Consider the following 23122-nt stretch of genomic DNA (forward strand, 5'->3'; position numbering starts at 1 on the left):
CATTGAGTCATGGCCTCCACCCTGGTCCCCGAGAGCTTGAAGGGGACCCCACCCCCCCCCGCAAGTCCTGCCCCAGGCTCTCCTTCCCCAGGGATCGGGAGCAGAGCGACCCCCTCCCGGCCCGGCCCGAGACAGCCGACTGCCGCTGGAGAGAAGCCTTGGCTTTATTCGCGGCGGGGCCGCTATTCCGTTCACAGGCCCCGCCCAGGCACGGGGTGGGGGGATGGTGAGCGTGGGAATCCCAGCCAGCGCCCTGGAGGGGGCATCGTCCGCATCTATTTTGTATTTCCCTGCCTTTTCCTTGAGGTCCCCCCCAGGGTCAAGCACTAATATGGGCAGGAAGAGGGCGGAGGGGTGAGGTCCCTATAGGGAAAGGGGGGGGGCTGTAGCACCAAGAGCTTGTCCCCCCATGACATCCCTGAAAAGGGGACTAAAATAAAGCCCTGGGGTCTTTTATATTTGGTAGGGGCGCCACTTAAATATGAACTGATGGGCAGCGAGACTGGGCCCCAGCAGTCTCAAATTCTGACCACCAGCTGGAGGGGGGAGAGGAGCCAGGCTAGGTTTTCAATCCGGGGCAGGCGGGACGAGGACATAAATACCTCCAAGTGGGCACAGTCTGGAGCAAGGAGCAGGGGGCTTTTCTGTCCCCTGAAGATTCTTATTAAAGTAGGGTGTGACCAGAGCTGGAGGGAGGGGCTGAGAGGGGTCCATCTGAAGAAGTAGGAGGTTGTGTGTCCCCTCTAAGTCCCCAGTGGTCCTAAAGTCTGAGGACATGATGGAGGGAGGGGTCCTTGCCTGGGTTGGCAAGAGGAAGTGGGGCAAGGGGCTGTCTATTAGTCATTTCAACCTAGTGGCTGCTCATTTATGGGGAGGGGCGGGGCCCTGCCCGGAATTCAGGAGCCGACTGGTTAGGGCTGGTGTGTGTCTGTGTGTGTTTGAGTGACAAGTAGCTGCTCTCTCCGGAGAGTGTCAGCTAACGAATGTCTGTTTTGCTCTCTGCTGGAATCCCCAGTGCCTAGAACAAGCCCCAAACACAGAATGTAGTAGGTGCTCAATAAATACTTGAACGGTGAATGGATGGATGCCTGTGTGTGTGCGTTAGTGTCAGTGTGATGTGCCCAAATGTATGTGTGGGTAGAGGTGTGAAGGGTGAGCAGAGAAGTCTTGCCCCTCCCCTGGTCCCCTCTGTCTGGTGGGGTGGGGTAGAGAGACCCCCATCCTTACAGCTGGGAAGGTGGGCAGGCAGGGTGCATGTGGGCCAGGGTGAGGATGTGCGTGCAGCTGACCAAAGCTGGGGAGCCACAGCAGGGCAAGTGGGAGGGAGGACCAGCAGGCAGTGATGGCTCACTCTGCGGAGCCCTTGTGGCGCCGCTTGGAGGGTGGCACAAGGCGACGGGGCAGGTTGGTGGGCAGCCCGTGGCCCTCAAGCTTGGCCTCGATGAGGTGGCTGGCCAGGGCGAACTCCTCGTCGTCCAGCATGCCATCCCGATCGACATCGCTCAGCTTCCAGATGCGCCCCAGCACCGAGTTGGGGAGCTTGGTGCCCACCATCCAGGTCTTGGCCTTGGTGCCGCTCAGCTTGCCATCGGCCGGCGCCAGGTTGTAGAAGATCTCGTCGTATTTGGACTTGTCCTTGGTCACCACCCACTCAGCCTCGTCGTCCGAGCCCTCCTCGCCATCCTCCAGGGCCTCGTCGGGCCCTCGCTCCACGAATGGGCCCATGTGGGTGCCCTCAAAAGCGCCACCTTGCACGCCCACCTCGGTGCTCTCCAGCTCCTCCTGCCGCAGCAGGGGCATGAGCTTGGCGATGTCGTGTGTCAGCATGTCATCGAGGGTCTCCAGCAGTTTGGGCTTCAAGGAGTGGAACTTGGTGAAGTCGTGAGCCATTAGCAGCTCCTATGCGGGAGGGAAGAGGGTCACCGAGAAGCCAGGGGGCACCATCCCCACGGCCCCCAGCCCCTGATAGCACCAGGACACTTGAGCAACTTAGATAGCAGCTCTTTACCGAGAGGTGCAGACATGTTCGACACCCTCCCCTCGAGGGTACTTGGGCAACAGGGTCCCTCCCCGTGTCAGCATCACTGGACAGCAGGGAGCTCGGGGACCTCCCATGACTCAGAGCAGCGGCATTTGCCAGCTGGTAGGGGAATATTTCAACATTTTGACATCCAGAGCACTGGAGAGTGGGCTCTCAGCCCTGTCCACCCCCTTGGCACCCCAGCTGCCGCAATGCAAGTTAAAATGCAATTCCTGCCACTCCGCTAGCCTTGTTGCCCCACAGCACGGAAAGGGCTAAGGGGCCCCACTGCCAATGTGGAAGTGAGCTCTGGGCTCACTGGGATCACTTGGAGCAATTTCCAACGCCAAGGCAGAGACCCCTGGATTGTGGCCATGGATGGTCAGCTCTGCCACTTAGGAGCTGTGTGTCCTTGGGCAAGTGACTGCACCTCTCTGGGCCTCGGTTTCCACATTTGTGAAACAGGATGATAAGGAGCACTCCCCTCATTTAGAGGGCACCAAAAAAGGTTGCGGGTTTGATCCCTGGTCGGGGAACATCTGGGAGGCAACTGATCAATCTCTCTTTCTCTCTCTCTCTCTCTCTCTCTCTCTCTCTCTCTCTCCACCCCCTTCCTTTCTCTCTAAAATCAATAAACATCCTTCAGTGAGGAGTGAAATAAAAAATACTGTAAAAATATTAACAGTTGCTATTTATCTAGCCCAGCAGTTCTCAACCGGGGTGATGGTGCCCCCACACACACACACACAGAGGACAAGCTCTAGAAACATTGATTGTCACAGCTGGGGGTGCTACTGGCGACTGGAGGCCAGGTTGCCACTAAACATCCTGTGACGAAGAATTCTCTGGCCTCAAACGTTGAAAACCTTGATCTAGTCCAACCTCTGTGGCAGACACTGTTCTAAGGGGGCTGAGGCCTCAGCTGATTTAGCGCTCGAGGCCATCAGATTCTGTCAGGATGCCCATTTTCCGCTCGAAGAAACTGAGGCCCAGGAAACAAAGTTCATGGGGCTAGAAAGTGGCCAAGGCAAAATTCACTCTACCATAACTCCTCAGTCTTGGGTTGGAGACATCTCAGACCCAGAGGTCACAGGCTTGAAGCATCAGGCCTCAGAAAGGCTCAGCCTGGGCAGGGGCGAGTCCGCACCTCCACGCCTGGGCCTGGACTTCTGCCTCCACGTTCATTCGGTCACTCCTACCTTACTCCAGTAGCTCATTTACCCCGTGCAGGCCCCGCGCTTTGCCCAGAGCTGGTTAGTCCTAGGCCTGGACAATGGAGCCCTCCATTCGTCCGCTAAGATCCGTTTGTCCCTTCCTCCTCAGTACTGGAATCCTGAATGTAACCTGGGTTCCTGGCCACCTAGAGGAAAGACTACATTTCCCAGCTTCCCTTGCAATTGGTCAAGGCCAAGTGACTTAAGTTCTGGCCAATTGAATGTCAGCACAAGTTATAAGTGCACCATCAGTGACTATTTAAATTTTAAAAAGTTAAAATTAAATACAACCTAAAAGTTCAGTTCTAATGTGGCTAGTGATTATCATATTGGACAGCACAGAATAAAGAGAGAGACTGTCTGGTTAGCTTCCCTACCTCTCTCCTCCCCACTTCTGCTGGCTGGAATGCAGACACAAGGGCTGGAGTTTCCACAGCCATTTTGTACCATGAGGGGTTCTTGGGCCCGGAGGCCAGGCACCAAGGGGAACTAAGAAAAGGAATTGGGTTCCTAGTCTGTGAAGCATCAAACCAGCCCTACTTCCAATAAATGTGGAGAGAAATAAAAATTCTATCCTAATTAAGCCAGTTATTTGTTGTTGTTTAATATTTTTTCTTCATTAATTTTAGAGAGAGAGAGGAAGGGAGAGGCCGAGATAGAAACATGGATGAGAGAGAACATCCTCCTGCACCTGGGGATCGACTCGAAACCTGGGCATGTGCCCTGACGGGGAATCAAACTGGCAACCTCTTGGTACATAGGACAACACTCAACCACTGAGCCACACCGGCCAGGCTATTGTTGTTTTTTAATCCTCACCAAGGATAATTTTCCACTGATTTTTTTTCAGATAGAGTGGGAGGGAATAGAGAGATGTGAGAGAGACTCATCGATGGGTTACCTCCCGCATGACCCCGATGGGCTGGGGATCAAACCTGGCCACCAAGGTACATGCCCTTGAATTGAACCTGAGCTTTGACGACTCTTTGGTCTGCGGGCCGATGTTCTAACCGCTGAGCCACACTGGCCAGGGATGTTTGTTTGTTTGTTTGTTCCTTCATTCCCTTATCCTAACTCATGAAAACCATGTCCCCACGGAACCATTTGGAGGAAGTGCTTCCCAGAACCTGCCATGCATCCCTCCCGTGTCCAAGGCCCCGTCCCAGAGCCCCCAGAAGCCGACCTTCCCGGCCCCCCTTGCCGCCCCCAGGCGCCCGCACCTGCATCTTCTGGCAGTCGGGAAAGTCGCCGGGGGAGATGTGATGCTCCAGCTGAATCTTCGCGAAGATGACGGGCAGCTTCAGGATCAGCTGCTTCTTCTTGTTGTCCTTCCCGAACACAGAAGGCATCTCCTTCTTCAGGTAGCTGATGATGTACGCGTGGACCTGCGGGGGACAGTTCTCGCCTGAGCCTGCTTCAGAGTCACCTGGGGACAAGAGCCCCAGGCCGCTCTGTCATCCCGCACACCCATGAGTGACCTGTTTGATTCCCAGTCAGGACACGTGCCCGGGTGGTGGCTGGATCCCTGGTACAGGGCGTGCAGGAGGCAGCCCGTTGATGTTTCCCTCTCACGTCGATGTCTCTCTCTCTCTCTTCTCAACATCCTTTTTAAAGAAATGGTTCCCAGGCCTCCGGCCGAGTTGCTGATACAGGTCCTCCATGCGGGCCTGAGGTTTTGCACCGGGAAAGTTGGGGGTGACCGCTGCGCTGCAGCCGTCACGGCGGAAGGGCTCCCCCTGTCCCTGGGCAGTCTGGCCCCTCCCAGGGCTCAGGACCCCCAGCACGGCCTCTCCAAGCCCGCACGCCAGCCCAGGCTTCTCCCCAGAGCTCCAGGCTCAGGGCCGCCTGCCTGCCTCGGCCACATTCCTGGGACAGCTCGTCTCATGACGCCCTCTGTGGAATTTGGGCCCAGCCCCCGGAGCTGTGTCCCCTTCAGCTGTGCCCATCATGGGGAACAAACGGCACCCCCACCTCTCCTTCCCCAGCGGAGGGCAGAAATCTGGAAATCACGTCTGATCTCAATCTGCTCGCTCCTCACCGGCCACTGCCAGCCCCACGGGGGCCTCCTCGTGGCCTCTCACATTTCCCTCCGGCGGGCCACCGCCTGCCACCATCTCTTGCCCGGGGAGACACACGTCACCCCACGGTCTGCTGGCTTCTCCTCTGGTCCCTATGAACCCCCTCCATGCGGCAGCAGCCACTGGAGGCTGGGGGGGAGGGGTTGTTTTGTTTTGTAAGGAACAAACACGGGACCGGGAGATGCTGCTCCAAAGTCTCGCTTTGCTTTCCATCCAAGTTCAGAATTCCGCTGAGGCCCTACAGCAGCGCTTCTCAAAGTGTGGTCTGGGGAACCCCAGGGGGCCCGAGACCCTTTAGGGGTTCACCCAATCAAAAGCACAGTGGAACCTCGGTCTCGAACTAAATTCGTTCTGGAAGGCTGTTCAAAAACCGAATCATTTTTTCATTAGAAATCATGTACATTGAATTAATCTGTTCCAGACCCTCAGATGATTCTCTGTTTTAACCTTTCTTATATACAGTACATGTCTAGTGTACTGTTTTATTGATAAATAAAGCAAAAGTTTTAAAAAAAACTTTAAAAATAGAAGGACATGAAATGTGAATAAAAATTTAACAAAAGGAGCCCTGGCCGGTTTGGCTCAGCAGTTAGAGCGTCGGCCTGCGGTCCAGAGACCCGGGTTCGTTTCCCGCTAGGGGCATGTATCTCGGTTGCAGTTTGTCCCCGGCCCTGGTTGGGCCCTGTGGAAGGCAGCCACTCGATGTGTCCCTTTCACATCAATGTTTCTCTCTCTCTCTCTCCCTCTCTTCTTCCCACTCTATCTGAACAAAAAGTGGAAAAATGCCCTCGGGTGAGGATTTAAAAAAAAATTTAATAATAATCAGCAAAAACAAAAACAAAAAATATTCACAGTACAAGTTCCTGAGACATTAGAACATGCAGTGCACTGACACATCCTGGTACATCGTCTCTGTGGCCTGAGAGATGCTGACTGATCACACCACCTACAGCATGGAAGGCTTGTCGGGTGAAGTGAACTGCTCCAGACGGGAGACCTTAGCACCGAGATTTAACTGCATTTGAAGAATAAGGCGCTATTTATCTTTTTTATACTTGTCTTTTCCTCCCGAGGGAACAGTGGAGTTTTTTTAAGGCTACAAGATATGGGAAGCCAGCCATGAGAATGTAGAACAGGCTCACTGTCCTTCCTCATTTTTTTTTGTTTGTTTGTTTAGGAAATAGTTAATTTTCATAAAACATGTTACTTAGGTTAACTGACATTTGTTTTTTTAATCTTCACCCAAGAATATTTTTCCATTTACTTTCAGACGGAGTGGGAGGGAGAGAGAGAGAAACATCAGAGTGAGAGACACATCGACTGGTTGCCTCCCACACAACCCCGACCAGGGCCGAGACTGAACCACAACCGAGGTACGTGCCCTTGACCAGAATCGAACCCGCAACTCTTTGGTCCGTGGGCCAATGCTTTAACTGCTGAGCCAAACCGAACAGGACCATTTGTTGTTATTTTACATGATCTTATAATATTAATTATTATAGGTATTTTTATTTTATTTTATTATTATTATTATTTTTATCCTCACCCGAAGACATTTTTCCATTTTTTGTTCAGGTAGAGTGGGAGGGAGAGAGAGAACAGAGAGAGAGAGAAACATCGATGTGAAAGGGACACACCGAGTGGCTGCCACCCGCACGACCAACCAGGGCCGGGGACAAACTGCAACCAAGGTACGTGCCCTTAGCGGGAACCGAACCTGGATCTCTCCAGACCGCAGGTCGATGCTCTAACCGCTGAGCCAAACCGGCCAGGGCTATTATAGGTATTTTCAAATATAAATGAACATTATCAGTAACCTACTGATAATATTTATAATAAATGACTACTCAGTAATTATACAACTATTAGTTATTGGTTTGTTAATAATATGAGGTAAACATTAAATGTTTTCGCAGTTTTGTTTGTTTCTTTGTTCGTTTTATCCTCACCCGAGGACAATTTTCCATCCTTTGTTCAGCTAGAGCAGGAGGGAGAGAGAGGAAGAGAGAGAGAGAGAAACATCGACGTGAAAGAAAGGGACACATCGAGTGGTCGCCACCTGCACGACCCAACCAGGGCCGGGGACAAACCGCAACCGAGGTACATGCCCTTAGCGGGAACCGAACCCGGGTCTCTCTGGACCACAGGCCGACGCTCTAACCGCTGAGCCAAACCGGCCAGGGCTGTTTTTGCAGTTATAAATTCTAATAGGGTCAGCACAGAGAGATTTAGTCCACCTACATACAGATCCTCTGGGGAGGTCCTCACTAATTTTTAACAGTGTAACGGGGTCCTGAGACTGAAAGGTTTGAGAGGCGCTGCTCTCCCTGACTTGGCTCCTGCTGCTTCATCTGACAGTATCTACCCCTGGTCCCTGCTCCGGCTCCCTCACCTGCCTTCCAGGGTTTACCAGATGTCAACCCTTTCCCACCTCTGGGCCTCAGGCCCGGCTCCCTATAGCTAGTAACCTCCGCTTCCTTATGAGGTCACCTCCTCACACAGCCCATCCTAGGGGAATCAGGTGCCCCAACCTCCACCATCCAATTATTTTTGTCTTGTTTTTGCTGTTGTTGTTAATCCTCATCTAAGCATATCTCTTCCACTGATTTTTAGAGAGAATGGAAGGGAGGGAAGGAGAGAGAGAGACAGAAAGAGAGAGAGAAACATCAATGTGAGAGAGACACATTGGTTGGTGGCCTCCCGCAAGCGCCCTGACCCCAGTGTGTACCCTTGACAGGGAATCAAACCCGCAACCCTTTGGTGCCTGGGCCAATGCTCTAACCACTGAACGCACCAGCCAGGGCCTCCAATTATTTTCTGTCTTCACCTTTATTGTTTTGTTCACATGTATCGGAATTCGTCATTCCTTTACTTCTCTATCGGTTTGTTTCTCCTGCATCAGATGTGAGCCCAGGAGGGCTGGGACCTTGTTGGTTCCTGTGTCCCCAGCACTGGCACAGTGTGCACAAAAACACTCGAGAGTTGTTTGCAGAACAATCCAGTGACCGAGGGAACCTCTGAGCCACAATCTCATATGTTATCAAAAAACAAACAAAGAGGGCAGAATAAGAGCATACTATGTCCCGTTTTGAATAGGAAGCTAAATAATTCAATGTATATGCTCAAATAAAAACAATGCATCCACAACCAATGGACACAGACAACAGTGTGGTGAGGGGGGGGCAGGGACGGGAGCAGGAAGAAGGGTGTCAATGGGGGGGGGGGGAAGGAGGGACATCTGTAATACCCGGCCGGTGTGGCTCAGTGGTTGAACATCAACCCATGCACGGTCACCGGTTCGATTCCCACTTGGGAGCACATGCCTGGGTTGTGGGCCGAGTCCCCAGTGGGGAGCATGCAGGAGGTGGCCAATCAGTGTTCTTTCTCATTGATGTTTCTATTTCTCTCTCCCTCTCCCTTCCTCTCTAAAATCAATAAAGAAAAAATAAAAACCAATATATCTAGGAAAAGGCACAAGAAAGTACTCATGAGCTGCAGGGAAGAGACCCTGGGAGCTGGTGGGGTCTGGCATGTTTGACAGAGCAGGAATGCTTCCCCATGAGATGGTCTTCAATGTTCACTCAAAAGCACTTAGTAAATGCCCCGGTTGGCACTGCTCAGTGGTTGGAGCAACAGGCGAAGCACCTAAGGGTCATGGGTTTGATTCTAGGTCCAGGACACCTACCTGGGTTGCAGGTTCAATTCTGCCCTAGTTGGGGTGCATGCAGGAGGCAATTAATCGATCTCTCTCTCCCCTCCACTTGATCTAAAAATCAATGGAAAAAAATATCCTTGGGTGAGGATTAAAAAAAAAACAAACACCCTTATTAAATGACTCATACGTTTAGAATGCTAAAAATGTTGGTGACTCTGGCTGGTTCTGAATCCTCACCCTTCCTACCTCCACCACCCCATCACCTCCAGCCACCCTGGCCTCCTTGTTCAAGCCTGTTCCACGGGCTAACACCCTGAGATAGTGCCTCACCGTTTGCTTCATTTTCCTTCATAATTCTCACCACATACAACATTACAGGTTCATTTCACATCCACTTAAAGCAGTTCTACAAGGAAAGAAACTTTTATCTGGCTCACTCCCTGCTGTATCTCCAGGGCCTGGAACAGTGAAGGGGCCGGTCGCAGGCGCTCAGGGCTGTTTGTTAAATGAATGCCAGGGGGCTTAAGCTCGGTATGCAGGCCGGGTCGGTATGCAGGCCCGACACTCAGACCCTCCCAAGACCTTGGCCTCAAGTATCACAGTTCAGCTCCCCTGAAGGACAGAGCCAGGCCTCATCCACACCCAGCCTCTGGAGAGGGCTAGGCTACCAAGAGTCCAGAAAGGCTTTGTGGGAGCACCTGTGACAGAATCATACGTGGGGAGTGCGCAGGTGACATGGGGCAGGGGAGGGCAGCGAGGCTTGGTTACAGTGGACCCTGTGCCTTGAGCGGCACTGGGGAGCCACAGATGGATCTGCGGAGGAAAGGGAAGGAGTGGCCTGTAGGCGCGAGGGGCCAATGAGGGCAGGGGTGTGGCTCGGCGGGTGGGCGTGGCCCGTGAGACCGAGCCAATGGGGCGAGGGGGCAGGGTCTAGGGCGGCTCCTCGGGGACCCAGAAGAGGGGAGGTGGGAGGGCGCTGATGGCTTTTCCAGAGAGGAAGCGGGGGAAGGTGCCAGGAAGAGATAAGGTGGGAGGGCGGGGTGGGCCAGGGCGCGGGTCCCGGACTCCGGGGTTTGTCCGGGTTTCCGGAGCCGCCTCCTGTCCGGCGGGGGCTCCAGGTGTCCGGCCCCACCGTGCCCCTCGGTCCCGCGGCCCTGGCTCCAGCTCCTGCTTCTCTGCCTCCCTGAAGGGGCCGGGGGTCCTTGAGGGGCGAGGGCGAACCACCGGGAGACAGAGACTGGGAGCAAGACGGAGACGGAAATAGATAGATGGTAGGTAGGTAGGTAGGTAGATAGACAGATAGATAGATAGATAGATAGATAGATAGATAGATAGATAGATAGAAGAATGAGGGAGGAAGAGGAGATTGAAGGAGAGAGAGGAAGAGAGAACAGGAAAGGGGGGAGGAGAGGAGAGAGGAAAAGGGAGGAAGAGAATGAATGAGGGACACAGGGAGAGACAGAGAGGGGAGAGAAAGGGAGAAAGAATGAGGGAGAAGCTGAGAAAAAGGTAGAAATAAGGATATATATGTGTGTGTGTATATATATATGTAGATATATATATAGACATATAGATATAGATGATATAGATATAGATATAGATATAGATATAGATATAGATGATATAGATGTAGATGTAGATGTAGATGTAGATGTAGATGTAGATGTAGAGACAGAGAAAAGAGAGACAGAGTAACGGACAGAGACAGCCCAGAGCCTGGGCAGAGGAGGAAAGAAAGGTGGATTCTGAAGGCTCCAGTCCACACTGGGCCCCTCCCGCCCAATGAGGATTCCTGGGGTGGGGGTGGGGACTCTGACTCACACCCTCTGGGCTGATCCCTAAGCCAGCACCTCTGGCTCCTTAACCTTCTAGGCCTCCCAGCTTCCTGCCCCACCTCCACCCTGGCAGCCTCCCCCACGAATGTTCCACTTGGCCTCCAAAATGACTCTGAAACCAGTGCTCCCCTCCCTCCCATGGCCCTGTCCTGATCTAGGTCCCTCCTTTCTCTTTGGTACCCAGCCTCCTCCCTGGTCTGCACCCCAGTCTCACCACCCTTGAATCCACCAGAAGGCAGCTAGAGTCTACAGTGTCCCTCCCTAAGAACCCTTTCGTGGCTCCCCAGTACCCTCCCCTCTTTGCTCGGAAGCCTTCCATGGCTCCCCAGTGCTCTTGGGACAAAGCACAGGTTCCCGGCCACAGCCCTGGGTGCTCTGACTCCCACCCACCACCCAGCCTCAGAATCAGTTACTGGTACTGCCTGCACTGATTCAGTGGACATTCCCCCGCTTCCTTGAACTTGCCATGTTCTCATCCCCAGTCCATGTGCCTGCTGCTCCCACTGCTTAGAATCCCTTCCCCTCCTTGTCCGCAGCCTCCAGTCTGCAGCTCAGGTGCCCCCTCCTCCAAGAAGCCTTCTCTGACCGCCCCCCCCCCAGGCTCCCCAGTCCCAGCTCTGACCATGCTGGGTCTTCACTGTCTGGGGATGGGGCTGCCCTGCACCACCCAGCACAGGGCCAGGCACAGAAGAGATTTTGCTTAATGCTATTCGTTCAATAAATATCTACCGAACACCAACTCTGTCCCAGGCACTGGGGAATGCAGCAGGGAACACATTCAGAGGGAGAGCCCTGCTTCTGTAGAGCTTAACTTTCAGCGGAGGAGCCCTGGCTGGTGTGGCTAAGTGGTTAGAGCATCGGCCCGTGGACTGGAGAGTCCCTGGTTCGGTTCCCGCTAAGGGCCCGTACCTCGGTTGCAGTTTGTCCCCAGCCCCGGTTGGGGTCATGTGGGTGACAGCCACTCAATGTGTCCCTTTCATGTCGATGTTTCTCTCTCTCTCTTTCTCTTCCTCTCTCTCCCTCCCGCTCTATCTGAACAAAACTGGGAAAATGCCCTCGGGTGAGGATAAAAATATATAAATAAATAAATTCGAATGGAGGAGACAGCAATAAACACCGAAACCCAACGAATGGGTAACATAGGACCATGTAGTAATGACCGCTGTGAAGAAAGTTACAACAGGGATAAAGCAGGACTCATGGGGGGGGGGGGTTATTTTCATAGAAAAGGAGAGCAGACAGAGAAGCCTTCCTGAGACATGTGGCTTGAGTAAAAACAAGAAGGATGTAGGTGACAAGTGAGCCAGGTGGGAGAGGGGTGAGTAAGGAGGGGGAAGTCTCCAGGAAGAGGAAACGGCGGCAGGTGCAAAGGCCCTGGGGTAGAACTGAGGAGGCCAGGGTGAACTGCAATGAATGATGGGAAGGGAGCGGGATTGGAGGACAGAGAGGAAAAGCAGGGTCGGGGTGGAGGGCACAAGGGGTGAACTGTGGACCACAGAGAGGGTTTGGTTTTTGCTGGGTGAGAAGGGAGTCTTGGGCAGGACATGGTCCAGTCTGGCTGGTGTCGGTGGTAAATGAAGGACTAATAGAACAGAGAAGAGACAGGGAGACCTGGAAAGAGACAGAGACAGGAACGCAGAGAGGAGCGATTCTGCTTCCCCAGCCCACTTTGCGCCAGAATGACCAGCCAGGAGCTCGCTTAGATTAGACGACTAACTCACCTGCGAGCTGACAAGTCCCTGGCTAGCAGCCTGTGAAGGAGCGGCAGAGGAAGGCTAGAGAGGCCCCTGCCGCCCCGCCCTCACGACCGCCCCCCGCCCCCCAGGGCTGCTCACCCGCACCAGCCGGGCCCTCTTCACCAGGTCGTTGAGCTTGCGCAGGGCAGCGTGGCGCGGCAGGCCCTGGATGTCGCGGAACAGGTCCTGCTCCTCCAGCTCGAAGAGGCGCCGGTTGTCGGGCACGAGGAGGGGCTGGGACCAGAAGGAGCCGATGTAGACGCGCAGCACCTCGGGCGTGCCCACCACCTTGCCCAGCGCCCACATGAGCGCCCCGTAGACGCGCATCAGCTGCTGTGTCTCCACCATGTCGGCCTTGTTGAGCACCACGCGGATCTTGTCCTCGTGGCCACGCAGGGCGCCGATGGCCTCGGAGAACTCGTCGGAGATCTCCAGCTTGTGCGCATCAAACAACAGGATGATAAGGTCCACGCGCTCGGCGAACCAGCGCAGCACCGCAGGGAAGTCATAGCCTGGGGGAGGAGGGGACAGATCAGCCCCCACTCTGCAGCCACCCGGAGGCATTCATTCCTTCAGGATGGTAACGGACTGGACAGAGGTCCAGGTTGCTAACCATCAAAATCCCACGGCTCTGGCTTCCCACAGCCCCCAGTATTTCCCCCATCACTCTGGCCCCAGTCCCTCAAGCCATCTAGCGATAGGGGGCGATCACCCCCCCTTCCCTTTTTCATTCATTCATCCATTCATGCATGCCTGCATTCATTCATTCAGCAGATACTGGTGGTATGCATTGGTCCGGATGTGCAGGTTGTTAAAATACTGGTGTTTCCTAACAGCTGTGCTTCTATGGACCACGAGTCCTCCAAGTGCCCACCCCAGACCTGTGGATCCCACCACAGTCCAGCAGCAACTAGAGTCCGGGTTGGCCCTGCCTATGCTCTTGCCTTAGCAGATGTTAACTAGTTTACATGTATTTATCAATATTTCCTGAGAGTTTTGGTGTGTGCTGGGTCCTACAGAGGACACAGACCAGGTCCGTGCTTTGTGAAGTATGCCAGCTGCTGGCTATTGGGTTCATTCATTCCTTCGTGCCTCTCACCACTCATTTCCACAGTGACTTGTTCACTCACACTGTGTGCTCCCCAGCAATGCCTGGGAGGGCAGAGAGGTCAGTCAGGAAGACCTGGATTTGAATCCAGGCTTTGCCCACATCCACTGTGTGACCTTAGGCAAGTAGGAAACCTCTCTGAGCCTGTTTCCCCCTCTGTAAAATGGAAAACATAACAAAACCGACCTTATAGGACTGTTGTGAAGATGAAAAGAATGTAAAGGAGCTAATGAATATACGGAGCTTAAAACTGTACCTGGCACAGAACTAGACATTTTAAATGGGTGCGTTTTAGACATGTAAATTATACCTCAGTAAAACTGTTTTTATTTTGTTTTGTTTTTTTTATCCTCACCCAAGGACATTTTTCGATATTTTGTTCAGATAGAGTGAGAGGGAGAGAGAGAGAGAAAAACATCGACGTGAAAGTGACACATCGAGTGGTTGCCACCCGCACGACCCAACCAGGGCTGGGGACAAACTGCAACCGAGGTACATGCCCTTAGCGGGAACCGAACCCGGGTCTCTCCGGACCGCAGGCCGATGCTCTAACCGCTGAGCAAAACGGGTCAGGGCAGTAAAACTGTTTTAAAACAAAACAAAACAAAACAAAACAAAACAAAAAAGCCCTGGCCGGTTTGGCTCAGCGGTTAGAGCGTCGGCCTGCGGTCCGGAGAGACCCGGGTTCGGTTCCCGCTAAGGGCATGTACCTCGGTTGCAGTTTGTCCCCGGCCCTGGTTGGTCGTGCGGGTGGCAGCCACTCGATGTGTCCCTTCACGTCGATGTTTCTCTCTCTCTCTCTCCCTTCCTCTCTCTCTCTCCCACTCTATCTGTACAAAAAATGGAAAAATATCCTCAGGTGAGGATTAAAAAAACAAACAAACAAACAAACAAAAAAACAGTGCTGAGCGCATGTTCGAGTCAGAAACCATCCACAGTGATGCTCTGCGTGGGGACACGGCCTGCTCAGGCAGCCCCAGTCCTGCCCTTACCGGGCTCACAGTTCACTGGGGACACAGACCTGTCCACAGGGCGGTCAGGCTGGGATGGAGGCCCAAGGAACTATGAGAACCCAGAGGGGGCAGGGTTCTCGGAGGACCAACTGCGGGACTGGCCCCCTGGGGGAGGAGGGACTGGCCCCCTGGGGGAGGAGGCGTTAACTGGTGTCACTTCACACTCCCAGATTCCTCACTGAACCTTCAAAACAGCCCTAGGAAGACACACACTTTTACGCCCTCCATTTTCCAGAGGAGGAAACTGAGGCACAGACAGATTAAGGGATTTCCTCAAGACGCACAGGCACAGGTAAGAGGCGACAGAGCAGGATCCCCAGGGCCCCATGCTCAGCCAGGGAGCTGGTGCCGGGCCCACCCTCCCAAGGAGGAAGCAGGCTCCTCGCAGCTGCTGGGGCCTGGATGGGAGGGTGGGGGACATTGTTTGGGGGGAGGAAGGGCCGGGTCACCAGAGGGACTACAGCTCGGCCCCCTCCCTCCCCAGCGTCTACACAAACACATACACCAGCCGGATTTGGAAAGTGTGTCTCATGCCGGAGGGAAGGAGGGAGGGAGATTGAGTCAGCACGAGCATGGGAGACGTGGCAGAGCCCGGCTGAGCGCGTGCGCACTCACACGGGAGGAAGTCACACTTCCAGACCACCTACTGTGTGTCACACACCGCGTTCAGTGCTCTGCACATTTTGACACTTGGCACAGGTTGCACTGGTTACCCCCAGTGCAACCTATGAGGCTGATCCTATCATTATCCCATTTAATAGATGAGGACACCGAGGCACGGGGAGGTTAAGTAGCTTACTGAGGTTCCACAGTTTAAAAGTAGCAGAGTCCAGATTTGAACCCCTCCAGAGGGCTTCATTATGCTACAGTCACACACACACACATTCACAGATATTACACACAGAGGCGGCCACGCGCCCCACCAATGCTCATGCACATGGGTGCTTGCACACACCGCACACCAGAGCGTGCTGGTCACATGCTACAAGCTGCAGACTCGCAGACACTCTTGCTCACAACCTAGGATCTACACGGATATTCGTGGTCACGAATCACAAAGACGCTGTGAGACCCACACAAAGTAACAGACACCAGCGCGCACACACAAGCAGACGCATACTCTCACACCCACAGTTCACACAGGCAACCCCCACACCCTTCCAGATCCCAAGGCATCCTCACAATCACACACAGTCCCATAAAAGACACACTCCTGCACACACAGCACACGACTGAACACAGAGATACCATCACGGGCAATCACGCACAGTCCCTCGGAGTCCCCCACGGTCCCCCACAGTTCTTCAGAGGCACACAAAGTCACAGCCAGCTAGTCACAGGCACAGACTCCCAGACACACACAAACTCATTGGGACAGACAGACGGACTCCGGTGCACTCTCTCTATCCCGCAGCCAGGAAAGGAGACCCTGTTCTCTACTCTCCCCGCCTCCCCCCTGCCTCCCCCTCGGCTGGCAGCGCGCCCTCCCAATCGCTTCTGCAGCTGCCCCCCGCCCCCCCCCCCCCCCCCCCCCCCCCCCCCCCGGGACGCGCGCCTGCTGGGCCGCAGCCAGGGACACCGTAACCTCCGCGCCCGCGCCCTGCCCGGCCGCCCAGCCTCCCGGTCCCCTCTGGCCCACACTGCAGCCTCCTTTGCCCCAGTTCCTGGCTCCGAGGCGCGGGCGGGGGACGAAAACGCTGGGGTGGGGGTACGGGGCGCAGACGCTGAGCTCTGGGCAGCGGTGGGGCCGGGCCCTGGAGGCCCCGCTGGAATTCGCCTCCCGCCGCTCCCCCTGCACAGCTGTTTATAAATTCCAGGCCCGACCTTGGCCCCCGCCCAGATTCCCCCTCCCAGCCCCTTCTGCGCTCCATCCGTGGCCCGGACCCAGCCTGGAGCTCCCAGTGCCCAGGGCCACCCTGCTGGGCTCGGCCTCCACGCTCGGCCTCTTGTCTCTGTCTCTGCCTCACTCTCTGAATCTCTCTGTCTCTGACTTTGTGTCTCTCTCCCTATTTGTTTCTGTCTCTCTCCCTATCTGTTTCTCTCTCTCTCTCATTCTCTCCCTCTGATCCTTCCGCCCGCCCAGACGTGCAGCTGCAGCCTGTTCACACGTGTTCACCCACCGCCTCCCCCACCTGCAAAACGTGCACCAACATGGGAGATTCATAGCCTCCCTTCCACCAGCTCCTTTTCATTCCAGCCCGCTGAGGGCCACTTGAGCAAGGGCAAGTCCTGGCTGAGACCGGGCCCTCCTCCCTCAGACCCAGGAGTGCAGGCCCCAGGCCCTCCTCCCTCAGACCCAGGAGTACAGGCCCCCAGCCCCTCCTCCCTCAGACCCAGGAGTGCAGGCCCCAGGCCCTCCTCCCTCAGACTTAGGAGTCCAGGCCCCCGGCCCCTCCTCCCTCAGACCTAGGAATCCAGGCCCCCAGCCCCTCCTCCCTCAGACCCGGGAGTCCAGGCCCTCAGCCCCTCCCCTCTCAGACCCAGGAGTGCAGGCCCCCAGCCCTCCTCCCTCAGACCCAGGAGTCCAGGCCCCCAGCCCCTCCTCCCTCAGACCCGGGAGTCCAGGCCCTCAGCCCCTCCCCTCTCAGACCCGGGAGTGCAGGCTCCAGGCCCTCCTCCCTCAGACCCGGGAGTCCAGGCCCCCGGCCCTCCTCCCTCAGACCCAGGAGTCCAGGCCCCCGGCCCTCCTCCCTCAGACCCAGGAGTCCAGGCCCCCGGCCCTCCTCCCTCAGACCCAGGAGTCCAGGCCCCCAACCCCTCCTCCCTCAGACCCAGGAGTCCAGGCCCCCAGCCCTCCTCCCTCAGACCCAGGAGTCCAGGCCCCCAGCCCCTCCTCCCTCAGACCCAGGAGTCCAGGCCCCCAGCCCCTCCTCCCTCAGACCCAGGAGTCCAGGCCCCCAGCCCTCCTCCCTCAGACCCAGGAGTCCAGGCCCTCAGCCCCTCCTCCCTCAGACCCAGGAGTCCAGGCCCCAGACCCTCCTCCCTCAGACCCCGGAGTCCTGGCCCCCAGCCCTCCTCCCTCAGACCCAGGAGTCCAGGCCCCCAGCCCTCCTCCCTCAGACCCAGGAGTCCAGGCCCCCAGCCCTCCTCCCTCAGACCCAGGAGTCCAGGCCCCCAGCCCCTCCTCCCTCAGACCCAGGAGTCCAGGCCCCCAGCCCCTCCTCCCTCAGACCCAGGAGTCCAGGCCCCAGACCCTCCCCCCCTCAGACCCAGGAGTCCAGGCCCCCAGCCCCTCCTCCCTCAGGTTCAGCCTCACTCACCTCGGCTCACTCTCTGTTTGGCACCCGACAGGATGCCCGGGGTGTCAATGATACTAATGCTCTCCAGGACCTGATTGGGGAGGTGGGCGCACATGAACCTGGGGTAGAAGGAAGGGCAGGGGTCAATGCAGGGAGAGACAGGAGAAGAGCACACAAAAGAAGGGAAACCAGGATTGCACAGAGGTTAGATCAGGTCAGAGAAGGGAAGACTTAAAGAGAAAAGGAAGAACAGGACAGAGAATAAAAACTTAAAAAAAAACCTCAGAGCTGTGTTTACTGAGCACATACTGTGTGCCAGGTGCTGTTCTCCGCACTTTTATATCTTATAATTCATTTAGTCCTTGAAACAATCCTGTGGAACGGGGCCTACGGTTATCCCCATTTTCCAGATGAGGATAAGGGAGGCACAGAAGAGGTCAAGCCCTTTGCTCAAGGCAACCCAGGCGCGCAGGAGTGGAACCCAGGCAGGCTGGCTCCCCCAGGACAAGCAGAAGAGCAGAGGCAGGAAAGGAAGGGTTTGGACAGAGAGAGAGAATTGGGGCTGAAAAAGGAGAAAAACACAGGGAGGGAAGGGATAGAGATAGGGGCCGGGGACAGGAAGGTGCCCCTCCCCCTGGTTGCACACCTGTTGAGGAAGGTGTTTCCGAAGGGGTTCAGTTTTCGGAAGGGCTTCTCTGGGTCAACAATAAGGGCATTGCCTGGCACGGTGCCCTCGGTTTCACCGTGCATGACGGCCACAAAGCAGTCGGTGGTGGGCTCGGGCCCCACGCGGGAACCTGGCACCTCCTGCTCCAGCAGGTACTGGATGAAGCTGGTCTTGCCGGTGCTGTACTGGCCGGCCACCAGCACCATGGGCTTGCTGTCGAAGTCGGCGTCCTCCAGGGCCGGCGAGTGGAAGTCTCCGAAGCGGTAGTGCTCCTCCAGGGGCAGCAGCTTGGTGCGGTACAGCTCCTTGAGGGCCGAAGTCACCGTGCAGATGGCCTCGGGCTGCTGGCCCCGCGCCCCACTCCGCTTCAACCAGCTGAACATGGTGGCTGCACGCTACCCACGGGGCTCGCCAGCCAGGGAGATGCGCAGGGGGAGAGCTGCCTGCGGGAGGAGGAGAGGGTGTTGATGGAGGGCTGCCTGGAGGTGGCGGCGGCGGAGGAGGACAAGGAAGGGAGCTGGAAGGTGGACCGGGAAGAGGATGGTGGACTGCGCAGAGGGGGAGCAGCGTGCAGTGATGATGGGTGGCAGGAGGTGATGGCTGAAGGAGGAAGGGATGATTCCAGCTGGAGGAAGAGAGAGTGGACCGATTGAAGGAGGGGAATTGGTGGTGGAAGACCAAGGAATGGACAAAGGGAAGGATGCAGAAGCTGCCCAGAAGACATAGATTCCTTCATTCCTTTCTTTCTCTCTTCTCCCCTTCCATCACTTCACACATTGTCACTGAAATCACTCCATGTGTCAGGAGTGATGGACCCAGAAATAGGCCAGAGACCAGCTCCCACCCAGTCAGAGCTCCTCGTGAGGAGAGGGCGTGGGCACCAAGCAGTCAGTGATGGCTGGAAATACCAGGCAGTGGACAGAGGGGGTACGATGAACTGGCCCCAAGAACCACAAGCTCTGGCTGGGCTGACTTTTATTTTTTATTACTTTTTTTTAATCCTCACCCGAGGACATTTTTCCACTTTTTGTTCAGACAGTGTGGGAGGGAGAGAGAGAGAGAGAGAAACATCGACGTGAAAGGGGTACATCAGGTGGCCACCACCCGCACGACCCAACCAGGGCTGGGGACCAACTGCAACCGAGGTACATGCCCTTAGCGGGAACCGAACCTGGGTCTCTCTGGACCGCAGGCCGATGCTCTAATCGCTGAGCCAAACCGGCCAGGGCTGGACTGACTTTTGAGTTGCTCCCTGCAGAGTGGGCATGACAAGGGCACTTAGGCAGAGAGGATGATGTGTGAAAAGGCCCGGAGCTGTGAAATGTGTGGACAGGATGGCTGGACACAGGGGCATGAGGACAAGGGGTGAGGATAAAGCTGAGAAATTGCCCGGGTGCACCCAGGTCAGGAGGGGCCTTGGGCGTTCAGAAGAAGAATAACTCAACATGTATGATCATTGTATGCCAGACACTGCTCTACTTGATTTAATCTTCATAACGGCTTTGTAAGGTAGGACTATTATTATTCTCACTTTTCTGACCAGGAAATGGGGGCTTAGAAAGATAGCAATAACTTGCCTAATGGTCTAGAAAGTGCTCAAGCGGGGACTCCAGGCAAACTGACCTCAGAGCCTGCACTCCTATCACAGGTCTCAAAACTTAGGAAGAGAAAGAATGACCAACCCAGCAGCAGCGAGCAGCCCCTGCCCCCTGCCTGTGTTCTCTATGTTCCCTTCCTAGCCTTTCGTTCTCTGTAGGACCTGTAGTGATGTACCCTCCTTCATCCCTGATATTGGTCATTTATGTTTTTGCTTTATTATTATTTTTTCCCTTGATCAGTTTAAGTAGATGCTTATAATTGTACTGATCTTTTCACAGAACCAGCTTGTGGTCATATTGGAGTTGCTAAATGTCATTATCCACTAGCAAGCCTAGATCAGATAGTGGGGAAGTCGTTCCAGATGGAGGGGGCTTGTCACAGGAACACAGGACCCAGCCTGAAGGGACTCCCACTGGCTGAAGATCGGACAAGTTGAGCAAATCAAATATGTGAAAAATCCATACGATCATAATGATTATTTTTTAATAAAAAGGAAAAGGAGGGGTAAAGAAGAGGCAGGAGCTGGGACCTGGGGGGTCGGCAGAGACAGGGAGGCTTGGGCAGTGTCCTAGGGAGAGGGGCTGGGGGACATCTCTGGAAGGACCCTTGGGGTGGCTGGACAGGCGACGGGGTCGGAGGTAAGGGAGGAGCTCTTGCGCGGGAGGAGGACCAGCTGGAGCCCAGATGGATGAGGGCGGTGGGGGGAAACTCAAAGAAGGGGATCCCCCCCAGCTGAGGGGATGGGGAGGGGAGCTGAGAGCGACTGGGGGGAGTGGGGGCGACTGGGCAAGACTGGGAGAGACGCGACAGTGGGGGACCCTGTCACAGACTGGACCGGGCTAAGTAAGGGGAGTCCCTCACTTTTCATGAGGGACTGGGGACCCCGGGGAGACAGTTACACGCTTCGGGTTGGGGCTGAGGGTCTTGGGCGAGCAGGGGACTGATCGGGAGCCAGGGCAGGCTCCGAGGCTGGGTGTCGGGCGGGGGCCGGGTGGCGACAGCCGCGGTCGGGGGCCACTCACCAATGGGGCGCGCGGGCAGCTGGACAGGCCGGGCGGGCTGGGCGGGGGTCCCGCGGGGATCAGAGGCGCCCGCGGAGCGGCCTGTGCTCACGGTCCCGTCCGCAGCCGTGTGAGCCGGGTGGGGCCTGCAGCCAGGAGGAGGGAAGGGAGGGGCGGGGGGGCGGGACGAGGCGCCCCCCCTCCCCAAACCCGGCGCCCTGCCTCTGGCGCCCCCTGGTGGCGAGCGGGAGGGCGCCTTCGCGAGGCGGGTAAGAGCCGGGGTTTTCATTCCAGGTTCAACTTCTACCCCCACCTGGGGCCCGGGCCACTCCCTGATCTCTGCCATCCTTCTTCACATGAGAATGAAAAGAATAACAACAGCAACAATAATGATGATAATTAAAAGACAAGGGACTGCCCTGGCAGGTTTGGCTCAGCGGTTAGAGAATCGGCCTGCGGTCCAGAGAGACCCGGTTTCGCTTCCCGCTAAGGGCACGTACCTCGGTTGCAGTTTGTCCCCGGCCCTGGTTGGAACAAACAAAGACAAGGGGTTTGGGCCAGGAGGCTCAGTCGTTGGAGCGTCATTCCATGCACCAAGAAGTTTTGGGTTCGAGCCGCAGTTAGGGCGGGTATGGGAGGCAACCGATCGATGTTTCTCTCTCACATCAATGTTTCCCTGGCTCTCTAAAATCACTAAAATATATCCTCAGGTGAGAATTAGGAAAAAAAAAAAAAGACTTAAGTGAGGTAAGGAAACTCCTTTGCTCACAACTCTCCCTGACTTCTCTCTCAGGCAAAGTGAAAGGCCAAAACGGTGGCCCACAAGGCCCCCAGGATGGCCTGCAGCATCCACAGGTCCCTCTGCCCCTTCCCCTGCTCCCCTCCCCCCTGCTCACTCCTCCAGTCACTCAGGCCTCCTGGCTGTTCTTCCAACACACCAACAACCCCAGGGCCTTTGCACTTGCTGTTCCCTCCACCTGGAAGGAATGGCCTGTTCCCTCCTCTCCTTCAGGTCTCTGCTCAAACGCCACCTCCCAAGAGAAGCCTGCCTGGCCTCTCTATGTAATGCAGTACCCACCATCTGGCCATTATGGCTGCTTTATTTTTCTCCACAGTTCTTATCACTCTACATTTTCCACATTTCTCTGCTTAAGTGACTGTCTCCCTCACAACAACAGGAGCCCCACGAGGGCAGGGATTTCCAACGGGGTGGTTGGCTGCTGTGCCCCGGGGCCTAGCACAGTGTCTGGCATCCGGAAGGGGCTCGGTAAATATTCGTTGAATGAATCCCTAACGTTTACTGAGCACTTTCTATGTGCAAGCACTGCTCTAAGCTCTTTGAATTCTCAGACTATTCCTGAGAAGCAGGTATTATTATTCCCATTGTACAGGTGAGGCAACTGAGTCCTGGAGACGTGGGGTCACAAGACCCAGAGAGATTGTTCAGGGTTGAGCACCGGGCCTGGTCCATAGCAGGTGCTTAAAAACCATCTGCTTTACCCTGGCCTGTTTGGCTCAGCGGTTAGAGCGTCGGCCTGTGGTCCAGAGAGACCCAGGTTCAGTTCCCGCTAAGTGCACGTACCTCGGTTGCAGTTTGGCCCCGGCCCTGGTTGGGTCGTGTGGGTGGCGGCCACTCTATGTGTCCCTTTCACATCGATGTTTCTCTCTCTTCCTCTCTCTCCTTCCTGCTCTATCTGAGTAAAAAATGAAAAAATATCCTCGGGTGAGGATAAAAAAAAAAAAAAGAAAAGAAAGAAAGCAGAGTCTGTCTGGTCCAAGGAGTGGGGCTTCTCAGCCTCAGCTTCCCCTGGGGCTTCTCAGCCTCAGTTTCCCCGTCTGTCTGCAGACAGGATTCAGGAGGGTCTGGGAACTTGGCCCGGGAAAAATGACGACTCCTGGACTTTACACTGAAACTCAGTGTGAGCCGCCAGACACAGCAGCATCAGCAGGACCTGTA

The 23122-nt window shown here is 55.5% G+C and overlaps 1 protein-coding gene across 1 annotated transcript; it reads right to left on the bottom strand.

Annotated features, from left to right (window-relative positions):
• Positions 1 to 744: 744 nt before the first annotated feature.
• EHD2 (EH domain containing 2) lies at positions 745 to 21299 on the bottom strand. The gene is made up of 6 exons (XM_036275921.1): positions 21187 to 21299; positions 18545 to 19008; positions 17920 to 18017; positions 12638 to 13050; positions 4455 to 4619; positions 745 to 1899 (listed from the first exon to the last, which is right to left on the bottom strand). Exons 2-6 carry the CDS (start codon positions 18946 to 18948, stop codon positions 1348 to 1350), a joined length of 1632 nt encoding a protein of 543 aa, XP_036131814.1. The 5' UTR covers positions 18949 to 19008; positions 21187 to 21299; the 3' UTR covers positions 745 to 1347.
• Between the last annotated feature and the right edge of the window lie 1823 nt (positions 21300 to 23122).

This window comes from Molossus molossus, unplaced genomic scaffold (genome assembly GCF_014108415.1).
Source record: "Molossus molossus isolate mMolMol1 unplaced genomic scaffold, mMolMol1.p scaffold_m16_p_21, whole genome shotgun sequence".
NCBI classification, from domain to species: Eukaryota; Metazoa; Chordata; class Mammalia; order Chiroptera; family Molossidae; genus Molossus; species Molossus molossus.